Consider the following 24,660-nt stretch of genomic DNA (forward strand, 5'->3'; position numbering starts at 1 on the left):
GCTCTGGATAGTCTGGAACTCAACTGTGTAGCCCAGACTGGCCCAGAACTCAGAGATCTACCTGCTTCTGCCTCTCTGGTGCTGAGATTAAAGATATGCACCGTGTTGACTCTTCTCAATTTTGAGAAAAATAGTACACTATTTTTAGGTAAATAATAATAAAACATTTAAATGAAAAGACGTAATTCAGCCTGAAGATATAGTATACTGGTACAGGGCTAGGTATGACACACATACATATACACATGCACAGGCGCGCACACATACACACACACACACACACACACACACACACACACATGGAGGTGGGGGGTGATGGTAACATACCTATACTACTCAAACTAGGGTGCTGATGCCAAAAGAGGACAAGTCTGAAGCCAGCCTGGACTGTATAGCCAGCCTGGACTGTGTAGGGATACCTTTTCCAAAAGACACATAATCCCTAAAATTCTTAATTCTTTGGGTTACTTCAATCTTTTGGGTAACATCAATCTTTGGACTGAATATTTTGAATAAAATATTAATATAGTTCCTCTTTTCGCCACAGTGCTCTTGATTCTGATCTTTAATATAGGAACAACTTAGAAAAGGCCTTTAGCTGACCAGTGGTGGTGTCTGTCTTTATTCCCGGCACTCAAGATGCAGATGCAGGTTGATCTCTGAGTTTGAGGCCAGTCCAGCCTACAGAGCTAGTTTCAGGACAGCCAGGCTACACAGAGAAACTATCTTGAAAAGTCTTAAAAAACAAAGACAGACAGAAAGACAGAAAGAACCTTCCAAGAATTGTATTTCTTGGGTCGAGATACATGGAGTAGACTTGCTCTGTGGAATTTCTCTTTCCTTGGTATACTTTTTTAGATGGTTTTCTTTTTATAATCTCTAACTAAAGAGTAAAGTCTTATATGTTTAGAAACTCAGATTTTATTGTTTATAGAAATTGTTTAAGTTCATGTTTCTTTATAAGGTAATTTGTCTTTGTTGCTTTTATTTACATGTTTTATAGTTATTTTTAATTTTATTTTATTCTATTTTTGGGTTTTTCAAGACAAGATTTCTTTGTGTAGCCTTGGCTATCCTTGAATCATTCTGTGTAGACCAGACTGGACTCAAACTCACAGAGATCTGCCTGCCTCTACCTCCTGAGTGCTAGGATTAAAGGTGTGTGCCACCATCACATAGCTTCATTTTAAATTTTTTAAAGGAGAAAAATTATTTTTTTAAATATTTATTTTATGTATATGAGTACACTGTTGCTCTTTTTAGACAAGACAGAAGAGAACATTGGATCCCATTACAGATGGTTGTGAGCCGCCATATGGTTGCTGGGAATTGAACTCAGGACCTCTGGGAAAGCAGTCAGTGCTCTTAACCTCTGAACCATCTCTCCAGCCCAGGAATAAAATTATTAATGACTTACTTTTATTTTATGTGCATTGATGTTTTGCCTGCATGTGTGTCTGTGTGAGGAGTTACAGACCTTTGTGAGCCGACGTGGGTGCTGAGAATTAAACTAAGTCCTGAAGAAGAGCATCTGGTGCTCCTAACCACTGACCCATCTCTCCAGCCCTCGGGATTATTTTTAAAACATTTTAACATATCAAACTTAAATTTGTGATAGGCATTTCTAAAGCATTCTTTTTCTTTCAAAGGGGGTTAGCTGGAGCAATGGCTCAGTAATTAAAGAATACTGGCTGCTCTTCTAAAAGACCCAGTTTTGATTCTCAGTACCAAATACTTTACATAGGTGATACATAGACACAAACGCAGCCAAAACACCTGATACACATAAATAAAAAAGAAAGCTTTCATTAATTTAAAAAAAAAAAAAACTTTATTATAAAGAACTTTTTTGGTTTTTTCGAGACGGGGTTTCTCTGTGTAGCTCTGGCTGTCCTGAAACTCACTCTGTAGACCAGGCTGGCCTCGAACTTTAGAAATCCACCTGCCTCTGCCTCCCAAGTGCTAGGATTAAAGGCATGCGCCACCACCGCCCAACAGAACTTTCAAATAAAAACATGTGGCTAAATTAACCAGACCCAAAGTATGGCCATCACCATGAGCTTCTCTGTGGTTAGAATAGCCATTCTGACTTTGTGGAGCTTCACATTGGATTTTATACTTGGACTGTGTAAGTATATTTTTATGCATGTATCAATGACAAAAACAAAATATAAAACTAAAAATCTATGGCAGGGATAAAACTAAAAAAAAAAAAGCTTTGCATCTTATTTCATGACTCAAGTATCCATTACCTGCATTCAGACCTTCCTAATCACCTAGTGGCTGCCCTTCCTTAGCCTCTGTCATCCCATTCCCTCTATACAGATTGGGGAGGAAATGAGCCAGAACAGTTTCATAAAGCAGTATCTGGAAAAGCAGCAGGAGCTACTTAGGCAGCGTCTGGAACGGGAAGCTCGGGAGGCTGCAGAACTTGAAGGTAAGCCCGAAGTGTCACTTCTAACAAGGTCTTTGTTTTAATTTCTGTCACCAAATAGCTGAGTCTTAACTAATTCCAGGAAGAGGTCAGGTGAGACTGCTGCTCATTTGCTTTCCGTATTTTGTGAAGCCAGATGAGTTACAGTTTAACTTTGTCAGGGAGAGAGATAATCAGTTTGAGTCTGAGAAGAGGAGGTAGAAGTAAGTCATGGCACCCTATAGATGAGGGAGAGCTTAGCTCCAGGGAGGCTTTCTTTTTCATAGTATATATCTCTGTGTCTATAACCGTGCCTGCCATCCTTTACTCCTGTGGAATTTCCACATGCTGAGCCCTTCACTCCCTCCCTGCCCCGACCCAATGTGTACTTTGCAGAAGCTTCAGCTGAGTCGGAGGACGAGATGACCCATCCTGAGGGAGTGGCTTCCCTGCTGCCTCCTGACTTTCAGAGCAGCCTGGACAGACCAGAGCTGGAACTCAGCACACATTCACCCCGTACGTATCTCCCTCCCCACTGCGCTGTTTGTCAAGCCTGCGTAGCTGGTGGGGGAGGTAGTGATGCCTCCTTTCATGCTAAGTCTCCATGAAAGTCTGAGGAGAATTCTCGAAAACTGATATTTGGTGTCTGATTTTAGAGAAAGTATGTCCTCTTTGAAATGTGGCTTTGCTAACATGTGAATTGCTCAGTGTCTTACAAGTCAATATGATTTCTCTATACCTCTTCAGCCTCTGTATCTCTGACTTTAGCAACAGTCATGATTTATTTCATCTACTTGTTGTATGTATACATCTAGTCACCACCTCTCCCATATTTGACACCTGTTTTATTATTCAACTATTTTTAACGTGTTTTATGTATATGAGTGCTCTATTTGCATGTATGGCTGCATGCCAGAAGAGAGTATCAGACAGAAGAGGGCATAAGATCCCACTATAGATAGTTGTGAGCCACCATGTGGGTCCTGGAAATTGAACTCAGGACCTCTGCAATAGCAGCCAGTGCTCTTAACTGCCAAGCCATCTCTCCATTCCTCAACAAATTTTTACTACATGCCTGGTGTATACCAGGTATGTGCTAGACCCCAGGATATACTATTGAAAAAAATGTCTGTCATAAGGAAATTGACAGTTTAGTAAATAACTGAACACTTGATAAAATGATTACATGATTACAGTTATGCTAAGTACTGTTAAAGACAATGAAGAATTTTGTAGGCTGGAGAGATGGGTCAGTGGTTAAGAGCACTGACTGTTCTTCCAGAGGTCCTGAGTTCAATTCCCAGCAACCACATGGTGGCTCACAACCATCTGTAATGGGATCTGATACGCTCTTCTGGTGTGTCTGAAGACAGCTACAGTGCACTCAGATACATGGAATAAATAAATAAATCTAAAAAAAAAAAAGAATTTTTGTAAACATAAAGAGCTCTATATAATTGGTTCAATCAAGATTAATTTTTTTCATATTATAGAAACATTAGGTGTTTAATTTTCCATAGTATCTCATGTAAAAGGCTATAAATACAGCCTTTGTCATTTGGAAAGACTTTAATTTTATTTTGCTTGTTTGTCACAGGTCTGGACATACAGCCCTGGCTATTTTGAAACACACTAATGTAGACTAGGTTTTCCTTAAACACAGAGATCCACCTGCCTCAGCCTTTTTTTTTTTTTTTTTTTTTGGTTTTTTTCGAGACAGGGTTTCTCTGTGTAGTCCTGGCTGTCGTGGACCTACTCTGTAGACCAGGCTGGCCTCGAACTCAGAAATTCACCTGCCTCTGCCTCCCAAGTGCTGGAATTAAAGGCGTGCGCCACCACTGCCCAGCCTGCCTCAGGCTCCTTAGTGTTGCAGTTAAAAGCATGTGCCACTCACCCAGCCAAAATGAAGGTTTTCAAGGCATTGTATATGTGTGATAGTGGACATTAGGTCGATGTAGAAAGGCAATGTGTAAATGAACAAATATTTTCAGTTAATACTCTTAGTGGTTATCAGAAATGACAGTCCCTCCATATTTGATACTTTTAGAATATATGTGTTTTTAGTTCATTTGATTAGCATGGAATTCCTAGAAAAGGTAAATTTTTTGGAGATATTTATTGGAGAGAGAGAGAGAAATTTTATGTGAGGTTAAAAGAAAATGAAGGACTTTTGAGGCTAATTTTAAAATCTTAGTTAATGTCTGTATTTCTTGATCCTAGTCTGAGTCTCTGAGGGAAATTTTTGAAAATCATTTTATTATTTATTTTTATTTGTTTGTATGAGTAGTGTTCGCCTTTGTATATGGATATGCATTACATATATGTCCAGTGCCTACGGGGACTTACAAGAGGATGCTAGATGCCCTGGAATTGGAGTTATAGGTATGTGTGAACTGACATGTGACATATGGGTGTTAGGAACTGAACCTGGATCCTCTGCAAGAGCAGTAAGTGACCACTGAGCTGTCGCCACCTTTTTTTTTTTTTTTTTTTTTTTTTTGAGACAGAGTCTCTTGTAGTCTAGTCTGGTTTCCAGTTCACTAAGTAACCAGAAATTGCCTTAAACTACTGGTCCTCCTGCCTCAGCTCAGCTTCCCAATTTGTAAATTGTGGTATGCTCCATCACATCCTACTTTATTCAGTGCTAGAGATCAAACCCAAGGCTTACTGCATGATGAGTAAGCACTCCAGCCCTAACTGAAAATTCTGTTGATAATAAGTGTGTTTTTCCCTTTCTGTATGGATTAAACCCAGAGCCTTGCACATGTTAGGCAGGTGCTCTGTCCCTTTGGAATTCTATGTGTCTGGGTGTTTTGCCTTTATGTATGTGTGTGTGTAATACCTGTGTGCCTTGTGTCCATAAGGCCAAAAGTTGTCTGACCCCCTCACACTGAAGTTACAGACAGTTGTGAGCCACCATATGGGTGCCAGGAATTGAGCTCACTTCCTCTGGAAGAGCAGCCAGTGCTCCTAACAACTGAGCCATCTCTCCAGCACACCTCCCCTTACTACATTTGTTTGTTTCAGGGGCAGGGCGCGTGGGGGTTGTAGAAAGAGAACATGCATGCCCCAGAACATGTATGGCTGTCTGGACAGTTCTCTCCTTCTACGGTGTGGCTCCTGGAATTGAGCTCAGGTCATCACGCTTAGTCTTAGTGCCTTTCTTTATCTTCTTCAGCCATCTAGCTGGCTACAGACAATTCTTTTTATGGGGTGTGTATGTTGCCAGCCCCCCCTGGATTTAAAAGTTCACACTGACAACTCTGGAATGATTGAGGAGCTCTTCAGAGACCATTCTTTTCTCCAGATAGGGAAAGAGTGGGGCGTTCCCTTGGCCCACTCTGCCCTACGGCTCTGCTATCCCAGATCAGAAAGCCAGGAGGAAAGAGGGTGCTCTATTAGGAATGAATTATCATTCTCAAGTAAGTGCCATGAGAATATGTATTCAACTTCTGCTATAGACATATCTTGTTATGTCTGTTGGTGAAAAGAATAAATAAAACTTTAAAAATGGTAGATAGTAAGTATGTGACACAAATGATGGCACATACTGTAGGATTGTTTTAAGATTTTTATTTTTTATTTTTAATTGTGTGTATCTGTGTGGGTCTGTTCACAGGAGTGCATTGGATCCCTGGAGCTGGAATTACAGGTGTTTGAGCCACCTAACATGGATGCTGGGAACCAAACTAGGGTCCTCAGGAAGTGTGGCACATGCGCTTGACCACTGAGCCATCTCTTTAGCCTTCTACCATAGATTTTTTAAATTGCATTTATTTATTTAGTGTGTGTGTGTGTGTGTGTGTGTGTGTGTGTGTGTGTGTGTGTGTTTGGATACACCAATGCCAAGCAAGACTCACATGTGGAGGTCAGACAGCAACATAAGTTTGCTCTCCTATCACATGGGTCCCAGGGATTGAATTCAGCTTGACAGGTTGGTGTGTTTATCTACTGAGCGATGTTGTCTGCCTTTTGTTTTATTTCGTTTTTGGTTTTTTTTTTTTTTTGAGACAAGGTCTCTCTGTTGTCATAGAACTTGCTGTGTACCGGTCTGGGTTCACAGTCACAGAGAACCACCTGCCTCTGCCTTCTGAGTGCTAAGATTAAAGGCATTCATCACCATGCTGGGATATTTTGCTCTGTAGCCCCAGGTTAACCTCAGTCTTGAGGTCTATCTTCCTTGCTTCTCAAGTGCTAGTATTTTAGTTATACACTATTATATCATCAGAGTGAGAGACCAGAGAATCTGGCTTTGATTCCCAACATCCACAAGGCAATTAACAACCATATATATCTCTAGTTCCAAAGGATCTGACACCCTCTTCAGGTTTCCATGGGCATTAGGCACAGAAATAGTACATAGACACATATACAGGCAAAAATATTTATGTACATAAAGTTAAATTTTTTCAAAAAGTGAGCTATCTCACAACTGCAGTAATTAGAGAAAGCCTCATGGCAGAGGTATAGATTTGAGATGATCATTAGAAATCAGTAGAAGCCATGGGGGTGGGGGGTGTCATTCTGGAGCTCAAAGGTATGTGAGCTTCCCAGCGTGCATGCTGCATGCTGGGAGCCAAACTCAGGTCCTCTGGAAAAGCAGCAAGTACTCTTAACAGTTGAGCCATGTCTCCAGCCCCTGTAATATTTTTAAAGGAGTCATAGTAGACTTAGACTAATATCTACAGAGTAGTTATTAATTTTCAAGAATACTTAGAAAACAATTCAAAAGGTAGATTGAAATAATATTAGAGAAGGCTTCAAGTGCCAAACCAGTAAATAAGAATTGTAAACATTTTCAAGGTAAGTAGGGAACTCTTGAAAGTTTTCATAGGGTAAAGACTTGTGGGTTTTGAGGAAGTTCTTCTGGGGACTAGGAGGCAGTAGTTGGTCAATAAAGTGCTTTTGAGAATCCGAGTGTGGGCCCCAGAACTCATGCCAAAAAGAAAAGAAAGAAAAGCTGGATGCAGTGGTGTATTTGTGATCCCAGCACTATGGACTGGTATCCCTGAGGCTTGCCAGCCAACCAGACTAGCCTGCTTAGCAAGCTCCTGGCTAGTTAGTGATCCTTACTTGAAAATCAAGGTAGATGGCACTCAAACACCCAAAGTTTGTCCTCTGGTGCATAGGGACGCGCACACAAACACAAGTCTTCTCCATTCTAAATGTAATTTGAAATGAAAATGAACAGTGTATCCTTAAATAGAATAGGTTTCAAAAACAAAGGTTTTGAAAAAGTAGCCAGTTCTGGTGTTTTAGATCCTCAGCAGGACTTAACCTGTGATTATAATTGATAGAAGAAGAGGTGAGAAGTCAGTGAGAGCAGGGATTGAAGAAGTCATAGAGTGCTGCATGTGTTCAATTCCAGTTACTCAGGAGGGTGAGGCAGGGGGATTCTGAGTTTGGACAACTTGGCAGTTTATCGAGACCCAATAGTAAAAAAATAAAGCTTGAGTGAGGGCTCGCACCTTTACTGCCAGTACTTGGGAGGCAGGGGCAGTATGGTTTAAGGCCAGCATGATCTGCATTGAGTTCCAGAACAGCCAGGACCTGTAGAGAGACCCTGTCTCAGTGATGGTGATGAGATGAGGGAGTGAGGGGTGAGTAGGCTCAGTGGGTAAAAATAGGTCTTACCAAACTTGAAGGAAAGAACCTTCAAAGGTTGTCCTCTGACCTCCACACATGTAGTGGCATATGCATTCCCACATACTTAAACAAACATACACACGATAAATAAAACATAATTTCTAGCTGGCCTGGAACTTGTTCTCTAGACCAGGCTGGCCATAACATCTAATTTTCAACAATTAAAAAAAAAAAGATGGAGAGGTGGAACAGGGCTGGTGATGTAGCTTAGTACAGAGCTAAACACTGGGAAAAAAAAAAAAGAAAAAAAGGGAGAGAGATGACAAGATAAGCTCAGTGAGGAAGAACACTTGCTGCCAAGCCTGGCAACTTGAATTCAGTCTCCAGAATCCAAATGGTGGAAGGAGAGAGTCAACTCCCAACTCCCACAAGATGTCTTCTGATCTCTGTACACTTGCAGTGTATATGTATGCTCACCTACACACATTAAATACTTGTAAAAGTGAGTAAGAAGCCAACATAGTGGTGAAGCCATATGCACCCAGGCTAGTAAGACTAGGCAGAGGAGAGCCCCACGTTCCAGGCCAGCCTGCACTATTAAGTAGCAGGACAGCAGGATCTGGCTGGCAAGAGTCTCAAAAACGAAAAGGAAAACCCAAAGCAGTAAGCTGTCATTGTTCCAGTTTATTGACCTGTGATAGATTACCATTCTGCATCCCTGAAGCAGAGTGATCCCCAGGAGTTAGGACCACTGGAGCGCAGCCCTGCTGGAACTCCACCCACCCACCCTCCATTTAGGTACTAGGAAAACGCCACATTGCCTTTTAACGTCTGCTTTATTCTTCAGTAGTTAAGATTCTGGTTGAAGTAAGTTTTCTGGTAACATATTTGCTAATCACTAGTGACACCTAAGGTGTTTTTGTAGAATTTAAACATTCTAGACCATGAATTTCTGGGTCCTCTGTAAGTCTTGGGGGGTGTGAGTCCTGAGATTCCACATTTTAATCTGCCAGTTAGTTTTCTCAAATAATTTGATGTATGAATGACTAACTATAGAATAGTTTTTCATGGTTGGTTTTTTTTTGTTTGTTTGTTTGTTTGTTTGTTTGTTTTTTTGGTTTTTCGAGACAGAGTTTCTCTGTGTAGCCCTGGCTATCCTGGAACTCACTCTGTAGACCAGGCTGGCCTCCAACTCAGCATGGTTGTATTTTATTAGGATCTTTTGCTTTTATCTTAGCAAACTCTCACTTATATGCTATAAAGAAAACCCCTACAGGAAGATAGTTGTTAGTTTTTTAAGATTTATTTTATGAGGGTGAATGTTTTTGTCTGCATGTATGTATTTGTACATTGTGATCCACGGTGGGGGGACAGTGGGGGGAACTGAACCTTGGTCCTTTGCAAGATTGAAGTTTTCCTCATCAAGCAGCCAGCCATCTTTCCAGGCCCATTAGATGTTTATTTTGTTTTTAAGAACTCAGTCTAGGAAAACTAGAGAAACATCTTCAAGTGTATGCTGAGAATATCAGATGTGTCCCTTCTCTTCCTTCGCTTCCCATCATGCATCTGACAGAGTCCACTATGGCCTTACTCACTTCTCATCCCACAACACCGTACTCCTGCTCTCTCATGCGCATGTTCTCCTCAGTCAGGTTGCTGGGAATTTAAGGCAAACACATTCCTTAGAAGGCTGAGAACTCTGGGTTTGGCATCATTCCTAGGTCTGTTTATTTTTGCTGCTTCTGTATATTTAAGAGTACGTTGTTAATAGTCTTTGTTGTGATTCATATTTGCCTAATTTGGGTCCTATGAATCCTGTCTACAGATTTGTCTTCTGAGATAAATAAACTACTTTGCAGCTAATAGTGGTGGCATGTTCCCATAATCGCAGCACTCAAAAGGCTAAAACAGGAGTAAGCAGAGTTTGGAGTCAGCCTGAGCTACATAGCCATTTTCTGTCTCAAAAAACAATCTAAAACTACTTCTAAATGCCTTTCTACATTCTCCATAGCAGTGCACCTTCTTCTGTCTATCAGCCTACTTTTCCTTTCTCCTGATGGCTTCTGGCTTTGGACTTTTTAGAAATAAAGCTTTCCAAGATTTATCTTGTTTATCATTAGCCCGTTGCTAGCGTTGGATTCACCTTTAGGTAAAGTGCTCAATGTTAATAATATCTGACTTTAAACATTCATGTGGTCATGTGCTGTCCCAAGCATGGATCCCAGGATGTCACCTTCTAATTAAAAAGCTACCCTCCTCCTCCTCATGCTTTGTACTGTTAGTGATTCCTGCTTCAGTCTGACAATCCCCTCCAGGTTCCATAACTTGATGGTCAAAACTGACCAGCTCACCTATTATCCCAGATTTTTTTGATGATCTCTTACTTAGTGCTTTCAAAGAAATAATCATCCAGAAACCTACTGAGGTTTTATGGTATAATGTCCAAAATAATGTACAGTAGACCAACCTTCAGTTTACTATGGGTGGGAATGAATCTGTTAAACTTGGGTATATTTAATTTTTAAATTACAACTTAATAAAACTTGCCTTTGGCCTAATGACATTCATCTCTGGCCACCTTCATATACAACTTTTATTGCCATTTTTGTTATTTTTTTATTTGTTAGTAGTGATTTGCTTTGCGTTGTTTTGTACTTTGACAGGGAGTGAACTGAGAGCCGTACCATTTTTTTTTTTTTTTTTATGTGTGCTGTGTGCTGTGGTGGTGAGCTATAGCTCTTGTGTTATTTAGACATCTTACTCTCTCAGATTTATTTTGAAGTCAGTAGGAAGCCCGGGGTAGCCTTGAATTCTTTATCTTTCTATTTCTCACCTATTGGGATAATAGGTGTGTGTTACCAGACCTGGCCTTGTTTTTTGCATGTTTGTTTGTTTGTTTGTTTTGAGGCAAGGTCTCTTTATTAAGTGACTCTGGCTGCCCTGGAACTCACTATGTAGATGGGCCTCAAATTAACAGAAATCTGCTTGTCGCTGCCTTAGTACTGGGATTGAAGGTATGGCTACCACATCCAGCAAGTGCTTTGCTTTTAAATTTGTGGACAATTGCATCTCTTCCTTTAGCTTTAAGCTTTATTTACTTTGTAATGTAACCTAATTCAGGTCAGTGAATTATGAGAGTGTGTCATTCAGCCAATAGTTTTGTTTGGGGAGAGAGGTTGTTTGTTTTTTGTTTTTTCAAGATAGGGTTTCCTGGATATCCTGGAACTCAATTAGTAGTCCAGGCTGGCCTCAAACTCACAGACATCCTCCTGCCTCTGCTTCCTGAGTGCTGGATTAAAGGTATGTGCCACTGCCACCCAACCAGCCAGTAGTGTCTTAGGATGCCTCCTATGTTTGTGAGAGTGTAGATTGTCACTGTATGTCCCATAGATCCTATATAAACAATCTTAATGCAAGTGATACAAATGTTTATTTACTCAGATATGAAAAGTATATCATTTCAGAGATTCTGTTAATCAAGTTATCATGGAATTGAAAATTTATAAAACATTTGTAGTTGGTTTTATTAGTTTTAGTTTGGTTTTGTTTATTACAAAAGAAAGCCTAGTTTATTTTAAATTATTGGTATATGGAGAACAGCAGCAGATCCTGGGTCAGCTTAAACAACCAGGATTGTTTACACTGGTTTAAATACTACTCATATAGGTCATGATTTGTGTGTGCTTTAAACTTTCTTGGTGGTGTCTGATCAGGACTGAAGGGGGGGGGGATTGTGCCTGTAAACATCTGAGCTCCATCTCCAGTCCAAATCGACCCTTTCTGAGCTGTATTAAAGTTGTGCCTTAGCTAATTGAGTGTTTGGAATAGAGTTACTTTTATTGGTCTCCTTCCCCTTGGACATTGAACTGAAGCTTTGTGCAGTATTAGACAAGGACTTTCCTCAGAAATCACCCACTCTTCTAATGAGCGCCTCCTGTTCTTATGCCAGTTTTTAAATTTTATTTTGTTTGTATGGGTGTTTTTTCTACATATTTGTCTTCGTACCACACTGCAGTGCCTGTGAGGGCCAGAAGAGGGCATCAAATCCCCCTGAAACTGGAGGTACAGCTGATTTTGAGCTGGTTTCAAATGGGTTCCATTTGACAGCTAGAAGTAGAACCCAGGTCCTTTGGAAGAGTAGCCAGTACTCTCAGTGACCAAGCTGTCTATCTCTCCATCCCCCTGCTGTTTCCTAAACTAATTCTTATCCATATATTCCCATTCTATATGGCTTCTGTCCACATTGGAGGTTAAATCTAGTACGACATGTATGCAAATAAGCTTGTGTTCCACCACTGAGCTGTGCTCAGATCTTCTATATAGTACTATAATGTTCTAGTGAAACATTCTAGACTTGAATGGTCTAGATTGATAATTTTCAAGCTTGCTTTTCCTTGAAGGGAAGAAAAAACTTGAACACCAGTGTATAAAACATAGTTAGGAGGACCCTGTTCTAAAGCCCTGTTCATTTAGCATGAATCAGTTTGTCTGTGTACTCTTTTGTTTTGTTTCTACATAGCCCTGCTGGTCCTGGAACTCACTCTGTAGACCAGGCTGACCTCCAACAGAGATCTGTCTGTGTCTGCCTCCCAAGTGCTTGATTAAAGGCATGTACCACCACCACTCAGCCTTTTCCTTTTTTATCCCTGGGAGTTTTGGCCCAGGTCTTTGCCACTTGGTTAAGTTAGTACTCCATTACTATTGAGCTATATTCCTAACTTCATTTAAAAAAACAAAACTTTTTTTTACTCATTTCTTGAGTTTATGATTGTACAGATTGACTGGTATATTTAATCATAATATTTTGGTCAAACCTAGCCAGTAGAGAGTCAGCATGGCTTACACATATAAATTCTAGTACTCAGGAGTCAAAGGCAGGAGGATCCAGGATAGCAATACCTCATCTCAAGCCAAAACAAGAGACTGACGGTATACTTTAATGGTAGCATGGTTTTTGTTTAAAAAAATTTTTTTAATGTATGGGTATTTTCCTACCCGTGTGTCTGTGTACCTTGTACTTGTGTGTCTGTGCACCTTGTATATGTCTGGTATCCAGGAAGGCCAGAAGAGGGTATCAGACCTCCTGAAACTGGAGTTAGAGATGCTTGTGAGCTACCATGTGTGTGCAGGAAACCAAACCTAGGTCCTCTGAAAGAGCAGCCAATGCTCTTATCTTCTGAACAGTCTCTCCAGCTCCCTAGAGTGTTTGTTGAGCATGTACAAGGCCATGAGTTTTAATTCCCAGTGTTGGTAAGAAAGACTAACAAATAATAGTACTGGACACATTTTTCAGACATGATACAAGGACTAGAGAAAGGGCCTCCACAATTGGGAGCACTGTCTGCTCTTCCAGAGGACCTGGGTTTGATTCCTACGCTCACATGATAGATTACAACTATGTGTAGCTCCAACTCCAGGGCATCTGATACCTCCTTATGGTCTCTGAAGGGACAAAATAAAAATCATGGATACACACAGATGCAGGCAAAACACCCATACATATAGAATAACTTTGATAAGGGTACAAATGTTGTTTTTATGTGTGTGAGACAGAGTCTCACATTGTAGTCCAGGCTGGCTTGGAACTCAACACATAGCAGCTCATGCTGGCCTTGAGTTCATGACAGGCCTGCTGCCACAACCTCTAGAAGGCTGACCTTGTCCATGTGAGTGACCATCCCTGGCTTCAGAATGGTAAAGTTTCAAATTCTGCTTCAGAATATGAAAAGACATTATAGAACTAGGTATGTTTTGTATTTCTGTACCCCTGCTGGGCAATATGAAGTTTCTAGAAGTTACTTTACCTCTGAGTTATTTGAGGTATTAAAATATTCCTCAAAATGCTTAGCAAGAGTTTTTGTTGTTGTTGTTGTTTTTAAGATTTATTTATTTATTTTATGTGTGTGACAATATTGTAGCTATCTGAGAACACACCAGAAGAGGGTATCAAGAGGCTGAAGATATGGCTCAGTGGTTAAGAGCACTGACTGCTCTTCCAGAGGTCATGAGTTCAATTCCCAGCAACCATCTGTAATGAGATCTGATGCCCTTTTATGGGTGTCTGAAGATAGCTATGCTGTACTTACATATAATAATAAATACCTTTGGGCAGGAGCGAGTAAGCGGGGCCAGAGCAGGAGAAGGGAAGAGTGGGGGAAAAACCAGGCAGTGGTGGTGCACGCCTTTAATCCCAGCACTTGGGAGGCAGAGGCAGGCGGATTTCTGAGTTCGAGGCCAGCCTGGTCTACAGAGTGAGTTCCAGGACAGCCAGGGCTACACAGAGAAACCCTGTCTCGAAAACAACAACAACAAACAAAAAAAATCAATTGTCCATACATCAGCTGGCCTGTCTCGAAAAACAAAACAACAACAACAAAAAAACAGGGCATCAGATCCCATCACTGATGGTTGTGAGCCACCATGTGGTTGCTGTAAATTGAACTCAGGACCCCTGGAAGAGCAGTCAGTGCCCTAAACCGCTGAGCCATCTCTCCAGCCTCATAGCAACAGTTATTAAAAAAGAACCTTTGTGTAGCCTTGAGCATATATGTGAAAAAAATGTGGAACTAGTTTGCTCAACACTTTGCAATCAATGGTTGGTTGGATTTTAGGAAGTCTTGAGTCAAGACTTTCATGTCACGAGTATGACTTGATTTTCTTTCCTTTGACAGGAAAGAGCTCCTCTTTTTCTGAAGAAAAAGGTGAATCTGATGATGAGAAACCGAGGAAAGGAGAAAGACGATCATCCAGGGTTAGACAGGTAACACAGCTCCTCCAAGCAGCTGCTGGTTTCTGCATCTCAGGCAGTTGTAGAGCTGGCGTCTCTGTCTGTGTGGCTGTCTTCTCATGTTAGTCACTTTTTGTTTTATGGTTTAGATCTGCTCTGACCTTCAGGCTTCTGATCAAATATGCATATTTTTAACTTTTTTTTTTTTTTTTTTTTTTGAGACAGCCTTGCTGGATCCTGTTGTCTGATTTTCCAATATGCTGGAGTTACCAACATATGCTACTATGGCTAACATGAACATATATGTGGGTTTTTAAAACTTAATTGTGAGGGCTGAGTGAGTATAGGCCTGATGACCTGGTTTCAGACTCTGAGACCCTCACAGCAGAAGGGGAATAGCAGCTCCCATAAAGTTGTCTTCTTGAGTTACACACACACACACACACACACACACTGCATCTTTTACATATTGAAGTAATTAAATATGAAAGTCAATAGGCTGGACTATATCATTAACTGTATGTGACAAGATGTGACATGTGACACAGGTATTCAGTTAAAACTATGGGCCAATGCTAAGGAAGTGTAGAAGTATAGCCTCGGGGTAATTGACTGAAAAGCTATGACAGCACTTGCTGTGATCCACTTGATTCTCCGCACTCGGGAACAGAGACATTTGCTCACTGTATTTGAGGCCACCCTGGGCTATATGAGACCCTGTTTCAAAGAGAGAGAAAAAAAGAGAAGGAAGATGAGAAGCAGGGTGTGATGTTGCATCTCAAAGAGAAAAGAGGGAAAAGGCCAGATGATAAAGAAATGCTAAGTAACAGTAGGTTAGCTCTCCCTCCTACCTTGTAGATACTCTGTCAGTATTAATGTTAAAAGTTTAAAATTAAGTCAGAGTCTGGAGAGAAGTGGCTCAGAGGTGAAGATCTCTTCTGACCTCCTCAGGTACTGGGCACACACATGATGTTCCTGTATACATGTGAGCAAAGTATTTATCCACATGAAATAAACCTTAAAAAGACATTAGAGCCAGGGCTGGAGAGATGGCTTAGCAGTTCAGAACCCTGGCTGCTCTTTCAAAAGACTCGAGTTGTGGTCCCAGCACCCACATGGCAGCTTATAGCCACTGTGAATTCAGTTCCCAGGAATCTGGTGCCCTCTCTGGCCTCTGCTGGCACTTGTGCTCATAAGGATAACACGTGTACATAAATAAATAATCAAATAAGTTTTTTAAAATGCATAAGAGATTGAAGCTAAACCACAAATGAGAAGCAGCTTCACTGCCATGTTCCTTGTGTTCTCAGCCTTGGTTTTGTTGAGGAGTCCTCTCAGCAGTGGTTACTGTCTCACCCACTTCCCATGTGCTGAATTTCTCCTTCCCAAGAGTGCCTTGAGAGATGTTTCTTCTCTGTTCACTTCAAATGATGTATCTGAAGCCATTGTATGTCTTTTCTTTCAGGCAAGAGCTAAGCTCCCTGAGTACAGTCAGGCTGCTGAGGAGGAAGAGGATCAAGAGACACCATCTAGAAACCTGAGAGTCAGAGCAGATCGAAATTTAAAAATGGAGGAGGAAGATGAGGAGGAAGAAGAAGATGATGAAGAAGAGGAAGAGGAGGTAGATGAGGGACAGAAATCTAGAGCGGCTGAGGCACCAATCCTGAAACAGTCTGAGGATGAAGAGAGGGAAGACATGTCCAGAGCAAAACCAGAAAATGTAGTGGATGAGAAACCTCCAATCATAAGATCCCAGGAAAAAGATGAGTTAGAGAAAGGAGGGCGAGTTACAAGATCCCAGGAAGAAGCTAGAAGAAGTCATCTGGCCAGACAGCAACAAGAGAAAGAGACACAGATTATTTCTCTCCCTCAAGAAGAAAATGAGGTAAAATCTTCACAAGGTTTGGAAGAAAAATCCCAGTCTCCTTCCCCTCCTCCGCTTCCTGAAGACCTAGAGAAGGCCCCTGTTGTGCTGCAGCCAGAACAAATAGTCAGTGAAGAGGAAACACCCCCACCTTTACTTACTAAGGAAGCGTCATCTCCACCAACTCATATACAACTCCAGGAAGAGGAAGAAATAGAGCCAGTGGAAGGCCCAGCACCCCCTGTTCTCATTCAGTTATCTCCTCCTAATACAGATGCTGGAACCAGGGAGCCAATAATGTCTCCTCATACCATGCAGCTGGTAAGAAGCCTGTCTCCTTTGTCAAGTACTACAGATACCAAAGCAGAGTCTCCAGCAGAGAACGTGTCGGATGAGAGCATCCTGCCTCTCACTCAGAAAAGCATACTGCCTGAATACTCAGCCCAGAAGGGTATTGAAACTGAGCATGAAAAGTCTGCTCCCCTCCTCCCTCTAACTGTAGAGGAGTTAGCACCCGCCAAAGGGATCACTGAGGAACCTATGAAGAAACAATCTTTGGAACAGAAGGAGAGCAGAAGAGCGTCCCACACTCTCTTCCCAGACCACAGTTTGAAACAGTTAGCTGACTCCTCCTCGAGCCGATCATCCTCACCTTCATCCTCCAGCTCTAGATCCAGATCTCGATCTCCTGACAGTTCAGCTTCCCGCCCACAGTCATCTCCAAGATCTAAACAGAGAGATGTATCCCAAGCACGAGTTCATGCCAACCCTCATGATAGACCCAAGGTGGGCTCCAGGTCAACATCAGAGTCCAGGTCACGGTCCCGATCTCGTTCCCGGTCTGCATCAAGCAGCAGCAGAAAAGTGAGTATGGAGAATCCTGTCTCTAGTAATTTTGAAACTCAGAATAAGCTGTAATGATTTCTAGCAGGAATAGAAAAGTCCTATAGTCTCCACTGTTGACTTTTCCTTCATTACGGAGTCAGTACAGTGATCATTGGGATCCCTGCCCATTCTGAACCCCTTTGATTACAAAGCATATTGAATAAGCTTCTCTCATTAATACAAGCTTCTTGAGAGTGTAAGCCGCTGGGTGAAACTTAGTGAATTTGTTGACTATGTAGTTGGAGATTGTTCACTTAAATGAGAGTACACACATGAGACAAAAAGATGTAGAGCAAGGCCAGGTATTTGTAATGCAGCCCGTACTTCAGCACTTGGGAGGTAAAGGCTAAGGATCAGTTGGAAGTCATCCTAGGTATATATCAAGTTCAGTACCTGTTTGTGCTACTTAAGTCTCTTTATCAAAAAGATAAAATAAACCCAGACTACGGATTGGGAAAAGTCTGGTAGTCTCCTGTATATACAGCATCTATTCATACTCATCTCTCCAAAATATTTAGAATATAAAACAATTTCTTTTTTTGTGTGTTTTCTTTTGTGTTTTTAGTCTCTGAGCCCTGGAATCTCCAGAGACAGCAACACCAGCTACATTGAAACCAAAGATCCCTCCTGTGGTCAGGAGGCTGCAGCTCTATCCGGGCCACAGCTGCAGGTCCTTGAACCAAAGGAGAAGGCTCCCATGTTCTCAGCCTCTGTCCGGGGGAGGCATCTGAGCCAGCCTGAGCCAGAGCAAAAGCACATGATCCAGAGGTTACAGCCAGAGCAGGTAGGCCTGATTTTTCCCATTGTTTTCATGTTTTGAGACAGGGTCCTGCTATGTATAGCTCAGGCCAACTTCAAACAAATGGTTCTGCCTAGGCCTTCCACTTGGTAGGATTACAGGTATGTGCAGTGCACCAGCATGTATCTTCACTATAAAATTCAAAAATCTGTCTGGATGGGAGTCAAGAAATGCAGACGGTTGAGAACACTTCTTAATTATTCTTTTTTTAAACCAACAGCCATTCATTTGTCTGTCTGTTTGTTGGAGGTTGGTGTGTGTGCCATGGCACGCATGTGGGTCAGAGGCCAAGTCTTGGTTCTTTCACCATGTGGTTTTCAGGGATAGAACTCAGGTCATCAGCTACTGAACCATTGTCCTGACCTTTTTTTTTTTTTTAAGATTTATTTTATGTGTGTGGGTATTTGCCTGCATGAATATATGTGAACTGTGTTAATGTAGATGACAGATGAAGGCATTGAATCTCTGGAACTGCAGTTAACTTTGCTTGTAAGCTGCTGTGTGGGTGCTGGGAACTGAATGTGAGTCCTCTGCAAGAGCAGCCAGGGCTTTCAACCCCAGAGTTGTATCTCTCAAGCTCCCTCTCCCTGCCTTGCCTTTTCTTTTTTAACATACTAACATGTTTGCAGGTACATACCCCATAGCATGTTTATAGACCTTAACACCCTGGATAGTCAAAGCTTTGTATAAAGTTGAACAGCAACGTTCTCATCTCCAGGTAGCTTAAGTTAGGTTCTTCCTCAGAGCCCTTCTACTTACCTGCCCCCACAGGGAATCCTTTTCTCAGTTATTTCAAAAAGAATTCTAAGCTGGATGTGGTAGCATACACCTTTAATCCCAGCACTGAGAAGCAGGCAGATCTCTGAGATTCAAGGTCAGTCTGGTCTACAATAGTGAGTAAAGGACAGCCAGACCTGTATTATAGAGAGACCCTGTTTCTTGTGGCTTTTTTATTTGGTTTGGTTTGGTTTGGTTTGGTTGTTTTGAGACAAGGTTTCTCTTTGTAGCTCTGGCTATCCTGGAACTGTAGACCAGGCTGGCCTGAAACTCAGAGATCTGTCTCCTCTGCTTTGAGTGCTAGGATTTAAAGCATGTACACCCCACCCCTCAAATTCTAGAGCCAGGCACAATAGAACAGGCTTATATTAGTATTAAGGAGGATTGCTTTGAGTTCAGGGCCAGTCTCAGCTACATAGCAAGACCCTGTCTCAAAAAAGGTTAAGGGAGCTGGTTGTGGTGGCCCACATCTTCAATCCCATCACTTGGGAGGCAGAGGCAGGCAGATCTCCAAGTTCGAGGCCAGCTTGGTCTACAGAGTGATGTTCTGGATGGCCAGAGCCACTCAGAGAATCCCTATCTTGCTTTGTTGTTGTTGTTGTTGTTGTTGTTGTTGTTGTTGTTGTTGTTGTTTTGTTATTGTCTTTGTTTTTTATTTTGATTTTGATTTTGTTTTTCGAGACAGGGTTTCTCTGTGTAACTCTGGCTGTCCTGGAACTCACCCTGTAGACCAGGCTGGCCTCAAGAATCCCTATCTTGAGGAAAAACAAAAACAAAACCAGGACTTGCTCATACCTTGCAAGTCCTCATGCCTTAGCCTCCAGAGTGCTGAGATTACAGGCCTTGGCCTAGAGAGTCAAGTACCTTTAGCCAGGCTTGGTAGCTTACATCTTCAATCCCAGTATGCAGGAGACAGAGGTAAGTGGGCATCAATAAGTTGCAAGGCTATCCTGATCTGCATAGTGAGTTCTAAGCCAGCCATGAGAACCTACATGGAGAAAAAAAATTTATATAGGAGCAATCCTAAGCCACACCCCATTCCACACTCCAAGATAAGGAAGACAGCCTTGTGTGAAACTGCTACTATGTATGTCCTGCTCTGTCTTTTACTAGCTTCAAGTTAAAGAAAATTAATCTAACAGGATTAAATCTTTGTTTTGTTTGTTTTTTGGTCTCAATATTAACAGGGGAGCCCAAAGAAGTGTGAAGCTGAGGAGGCAGAGCCACCAGCTGCCACACAGCCTCAAACCTCAGAGACTCAGATCTCTCATCTACCAGAATCAGAAAGGATTCCTCACACCATGTAAGTAAGGAGAGAACAAGAAACGGCAAGTGTGGGATCAGTCTTTGCTCCATAAGGTTTCTTTTATTCATCAGTCCTGATTTCCTTTTAAAACATGAAAGAAGTATTTTATATGGACAGAGGCCAGACTTTAATGTCACTATGGTAGGGCCTCAACTCCCAGAACATTAAGGTGGTTTGGAAAGTAGTGATGGGGCATAAGAAAATACATGTGGAATCTTTGAGCTGAAATAGACAACTGCTTTAAACAGTAAACACCTGAGTGTAACCCTGCTGCTTAAAACAGAATCCTAACTCAGTGTTCTGATCACATCGGATCCCAAGAGCTCAGTTTAATAAAGAATGGTCTACAAGCTAGGCATGGTGTTTTGTGGCTGTAATCCCATTTGTGAGGTGGTGCCAGAGGATTAAACTCCAGCAGGCACATGGCAGATTGACAGCTGCTACATGAAATCTATTGCAAAATCAATCAATAGGCACACAAGAATGCTCAGGAAGACAGAGACAAGAGAAATGCCACAGATTTGAAGTCAGACCTGTTCCACACCAGTGCTGCATATCGAGTCCTTGTATAGGCTCGGCTTAGTGACATACACCTTTAATCTCAGGACTTAGGCGGCAGAGATAGGCAGATCAGTGAGTTGGAGACGAGTCTGTATAACAATTATAGAACAGCTAGGGCTACAGAGAGACACTGTCTCTTAAAAAACAAAACAAAAAGGAGTATCACAGGGCTGGAGAAATGGCTCAGTGATTAGGAGCACTAACTGTTCTGCCAGAGGTCCTGAGTTCAATTCTCAGCAACCACATGCCCTCTTCTAATGTGTGTCTGAAGACAGTTGCAGTGTACTTAAATAAATAAATAAATGAATGAATGAATGAATATCACAAACCTGAGTGTGGTGGCACTGCATTAGAGCCTAGGGCAGGCAGATTATGAGTTGAGGACCAGCCTGGACTACATAGCAATACCCTGACTCAAAACAAAAGAGCAAAAGAGAAGACTAATTCTAGTTGCATCGGAGCTTGACTCTCCCTGATTGCTGCCTGTCATCTCATAAAGTAGTTTGTACTAGTTAAGAGCAAGCACAGTACAGCATATGAGAGGCCCTGGAATCAGATGTAATTTCCTAAGATACTGTTCTTACAGTTAATGTGAGCTTTTTAGTACTTAATTTGTAAAGGGGATATTCATATCTAATTAATTTTGTAGTTAGATATTCCTTATTCTGAGCTTTGTATTATAAATTAAGTTACTGAAGTAATACAGGTGTCACACACACACCCAAAACCCCAGTACTCTCTGCAATCCCGGTATTGGGGAGGCTGAGGAAGAACAGTTGAACGCTCAAGGCTAGCCTGGGATAAGTACCGAGACTCTGCCTCACAAAAGAAAAGAATAAGGGCATGGTGGTGCACACTCTAGGTGGAGGCAGGAGGATCGGATGTCATCCTTGGCTTCATAGTAAGCTTCAAGGACAACCTGCTACAGTGAGACACCCTGTCTTTAAACATTTATTTAATTATTTACTCTGAATCCCTGGCTTCAAAGTCTGAAACTCATGAAAAAAGTGAAAAAATTTAAGTATTGAATGAGTGAGATTGCTTACCTTGTAAACAGCAGGAATTCTGGCTTGTGTTGGAAAATGTCCTATTGCTCTGTATTTGTGTGTTTTAATTCTGCCACCAGTATTATCTCTTTCTGTGTAATAGTCTGATCGTTTGCACAGTTACGAGAGGTCTGCCTTTTAAGTCAAATTTGGAGGATGGTGGGCAAATGGCATGGTCTCATTTTCTTGTGACTAATGATGGTTTAGTGCTCTACTGTGGTAGTTTTGCTAGTCTCATATTCTTGCCTCTGCTGCCATCTTGTGGCCATTATATTTTTTGATTCACAAACCAGAAGCTTGCTCCCTTTGAAAAGATTTAGTTTTCCTATTGTGAAACAAGTTCAGTATCCAAACGAGAGGGTTTTTCTTCTAGGACCATGAAATGAAACTTCAGGGACTCTGGAAGGTGTTGAGAGTTCCCAGCTCACACCGTCTATGATGAAGGGTGAAAGCTCTTTGTATGTCATTCAGAATAATATATCATGTTCCTGGGTCCATGAAGGTACAGCATCGCCTTGTACACTGGAAGTTTTAGAGTGGTTGTTCAGGGCTGGTGTTGTGGGGCACACCTTTAATCCCTCACTCAGGGCACAGAGACAGGGGGATCTCTTGAGTTCAAGGCCAGCCTGGTCTACAGAGTGAGTTCCAGGACAGCCAGGGCTGCAGAGAGAAACCCTGTCTCAGAAACCAGGAAAACAAAGGAAAAGAAGTAAAGTTGTTGACACCTTGGAGAACTGCTCCTATGCAGCTAAGCAGTAAGTAGTGTTTCCAGTGTTCCCTAGCAAGAGAAGGGCTTAGCTTGCTGTTTGGAAAGGTTTTTATTTCTGGATTTTTTTCATTCGTTTGTGGGATATATGAAGCTTAGGGTTTTATACAGAGGGTTTTTTTGTTTGTTTGTTTGTTTTGTTTTGGGGGTTTTTTTGTTTTGTTTTGTTTTGTTTTGTTTTTACTGCTAGAGGTGATTTTGACCTTCACTTTATGGCCAAGATAATCAGTCATATTGATTTTGACAAGGTAAAAAAGCTTAGGCAAATATTAAAATTGTCCATTGTCTTCCTTGATCTATAGTAAGCTGTTCAGCAACCTAACCAAAATGTGTTTAGAGGCCTAAGCCCATATATCTGTTCTCACAAAGAATTTAGTAAATAAATCTTTGTGGTTTTCCTATATTTCAACTGATTGACTGATAGCACTCCCAATCTTAGCAGCCCGGTAGCCCTCTAGAGCCCTTCTGCAACTTTTAAAAAGTAAGATCATTTTAAAATACTAAATAAGAAGAACATTGGCAGCTTAAATCTTGTTTTTCCTATCTATCTCAATATCATATAACTACAAAACAATTGTAAAATATTGCTAACAAGAAAAGGTTAGAATTTACTTCAAGATCATTTTTACTTCAGTTGGTTAAACCTATTTTGATTCTGATTCTATCTGAGGTGCTCTAAATGTAAGAAATAAGACAGTTATAGCATACCCCTTTAATCCCAGCACACAGGCAGAGGTGTTGATAATGGTGAGGGTTCTCTGAATGTGAAGACAGCCTGGTCTACACTGGTCTACATAGAGAGTTCCAGAACAGGTGGGGCTCTACAGTGAGACTGTCTCAAAAAAAAAAAAAAAATAGTAGCAGTGAAAGTTTGGAGTTTTTTGTTGTTTGTTTTTTGGTTTTGGTTTTTTGTTTTGTTTGTTTTTGTAGGTGCAGTTGCTCATGGGCAGCAGTTAATTCTTATATCCAACCTTTTCTAAACACAGCCTTTTGTATACACAACCTGGTAGCCAACAGCAGCTTCAGACTCTTGATGATATGCTTACTTGTCTATATGCCTTGAGAAAAAGAATGAAATACTTCTTTAAACCAGTATGGCAATCTAATACTCCTCAGGAGACTTAATGCCAGTATTTCCAAATGGTACATTATTTTAAACAAACAAAAAACATAGTTTATTATATCAGAGTTTGCTTACTCTAAGTAATTTGTATATAAAGATAAACTGATAAATTACCCATGTTTTGTCTTGTAACTAATAAAGTTCCTGGGGTATCAGGTTTCAGTGTTTCTTAATAAGTTTTCATAAGGGGTCCTTAGCATCTTAGGACTTTGAATACTAACTAAAGTTTAAACTTATATGCCTATAGAAGTTGCCTTTTCTATTAAGTGTCTCTTAAATCATTCATACTATATGTAATGTTAATATTTAAGTAATTCTGTCCTTTCCTTCTGAGCAATGCTTCTTTTTGGGGGGGCTTATATGGGGATCCCTGTCTCTTGTTCCCACTACAACTTGACAGGTCAGAGATACTTGTTCAAGAGCTAATGAAACGGAGAAATGTGCCTTTGTCTAAAAAAGATGGGACAGTTTCAAAGATTCTTCTGCAAATAGCATCTGAATAGCATCTTAGGAATTTTTTTTTTTTTTTTTTTTTTTTTTTTTTTTGGTTTTTTGAGACAGGGTTTCTCTGTATAGCCTTGGCTGTCCTGGAACTCACTCTGTAGACCAGGCTGGCCTTAAACTCAGAAATCCGCCTGCCTCTGCCTCCCAAGTGCTGGGATTAAAGGCGTGCGCCACCACCGCCCGGTTTAGGAATTCTTGAGTCCTGTAAAATTCATCAAAGGAAAATAGAAGGAGCTGGAGAGATGACTCAGAGGGCCTGGATCTAATTCCCAGCATTCACATGGTGACTCATAACCTGTAACT

At 41.2% G+C, this 24,660-nt stretch overlaps 1 protein-coding gene across 7 annotated transcripts in view; it reads left to right on the plus strand.

Annotated features, from left to right (window-relative positions):
• Positions 1 to 24,660, plus strand: part of Acin1 (apoptotic chromatin condensation inducer 1) — a 45,116-nt gene that overhangs the window by 5,095 nt on the left and 15,361 nt on the right. For 5 of the 7 annotated variants that reach the window (XM_034497928.3, XM_034497930.3, XM_034497929.3 and 2 more), the window contains exons 3-8: positions 2,326 to 2,437; positions 2,810 to 2,929; positions 14,671 to 14,759; positions 16,192 to 17,454; positions 18,041 to 18,259; positions 20,239 to 20,354. In XM_034497928.3, the coding sequence (XP_034353819.1) occupies positions 2,326 to 2,437; positions 2,810 to 2,929; positions 14,671 to 14,759; positions 16,192 to 17,454; positions 18,041 to 18,259; positions 20,239 to 20,354 (1,919 nt within the window). The remainder of the gene's footprint in view (positions 1 to 2,325; positions 2,438 to 2,809; positions 2,930 to 14,670; positions 14,760 to 16,191; positions 17,455 to 18,040; positions 18,260 to 20,238; positions 20,355 to 24,660) is intronic. The other 2 variants (XM_034497933.3, XM_076931016.1) reach the window with 1 other exon arrangement.

The sequence above is a fragment of the Arvicanthis niloticus genome, chromosome 3 (assembly GCF_011762505.2).
Source record: "Arvicanthis niloticus isolate mArvNil1 chromosome 3, mArvNil1.pat.X, whole genome shotgun sequence".
In the NCBI taxonomy this organism is placed as follows: Eukaryota; Metazoa; Chordata; class Mammalia; order Rodentia; family Muridae; genus Arvicanthis; species Arvicanthis niloticus.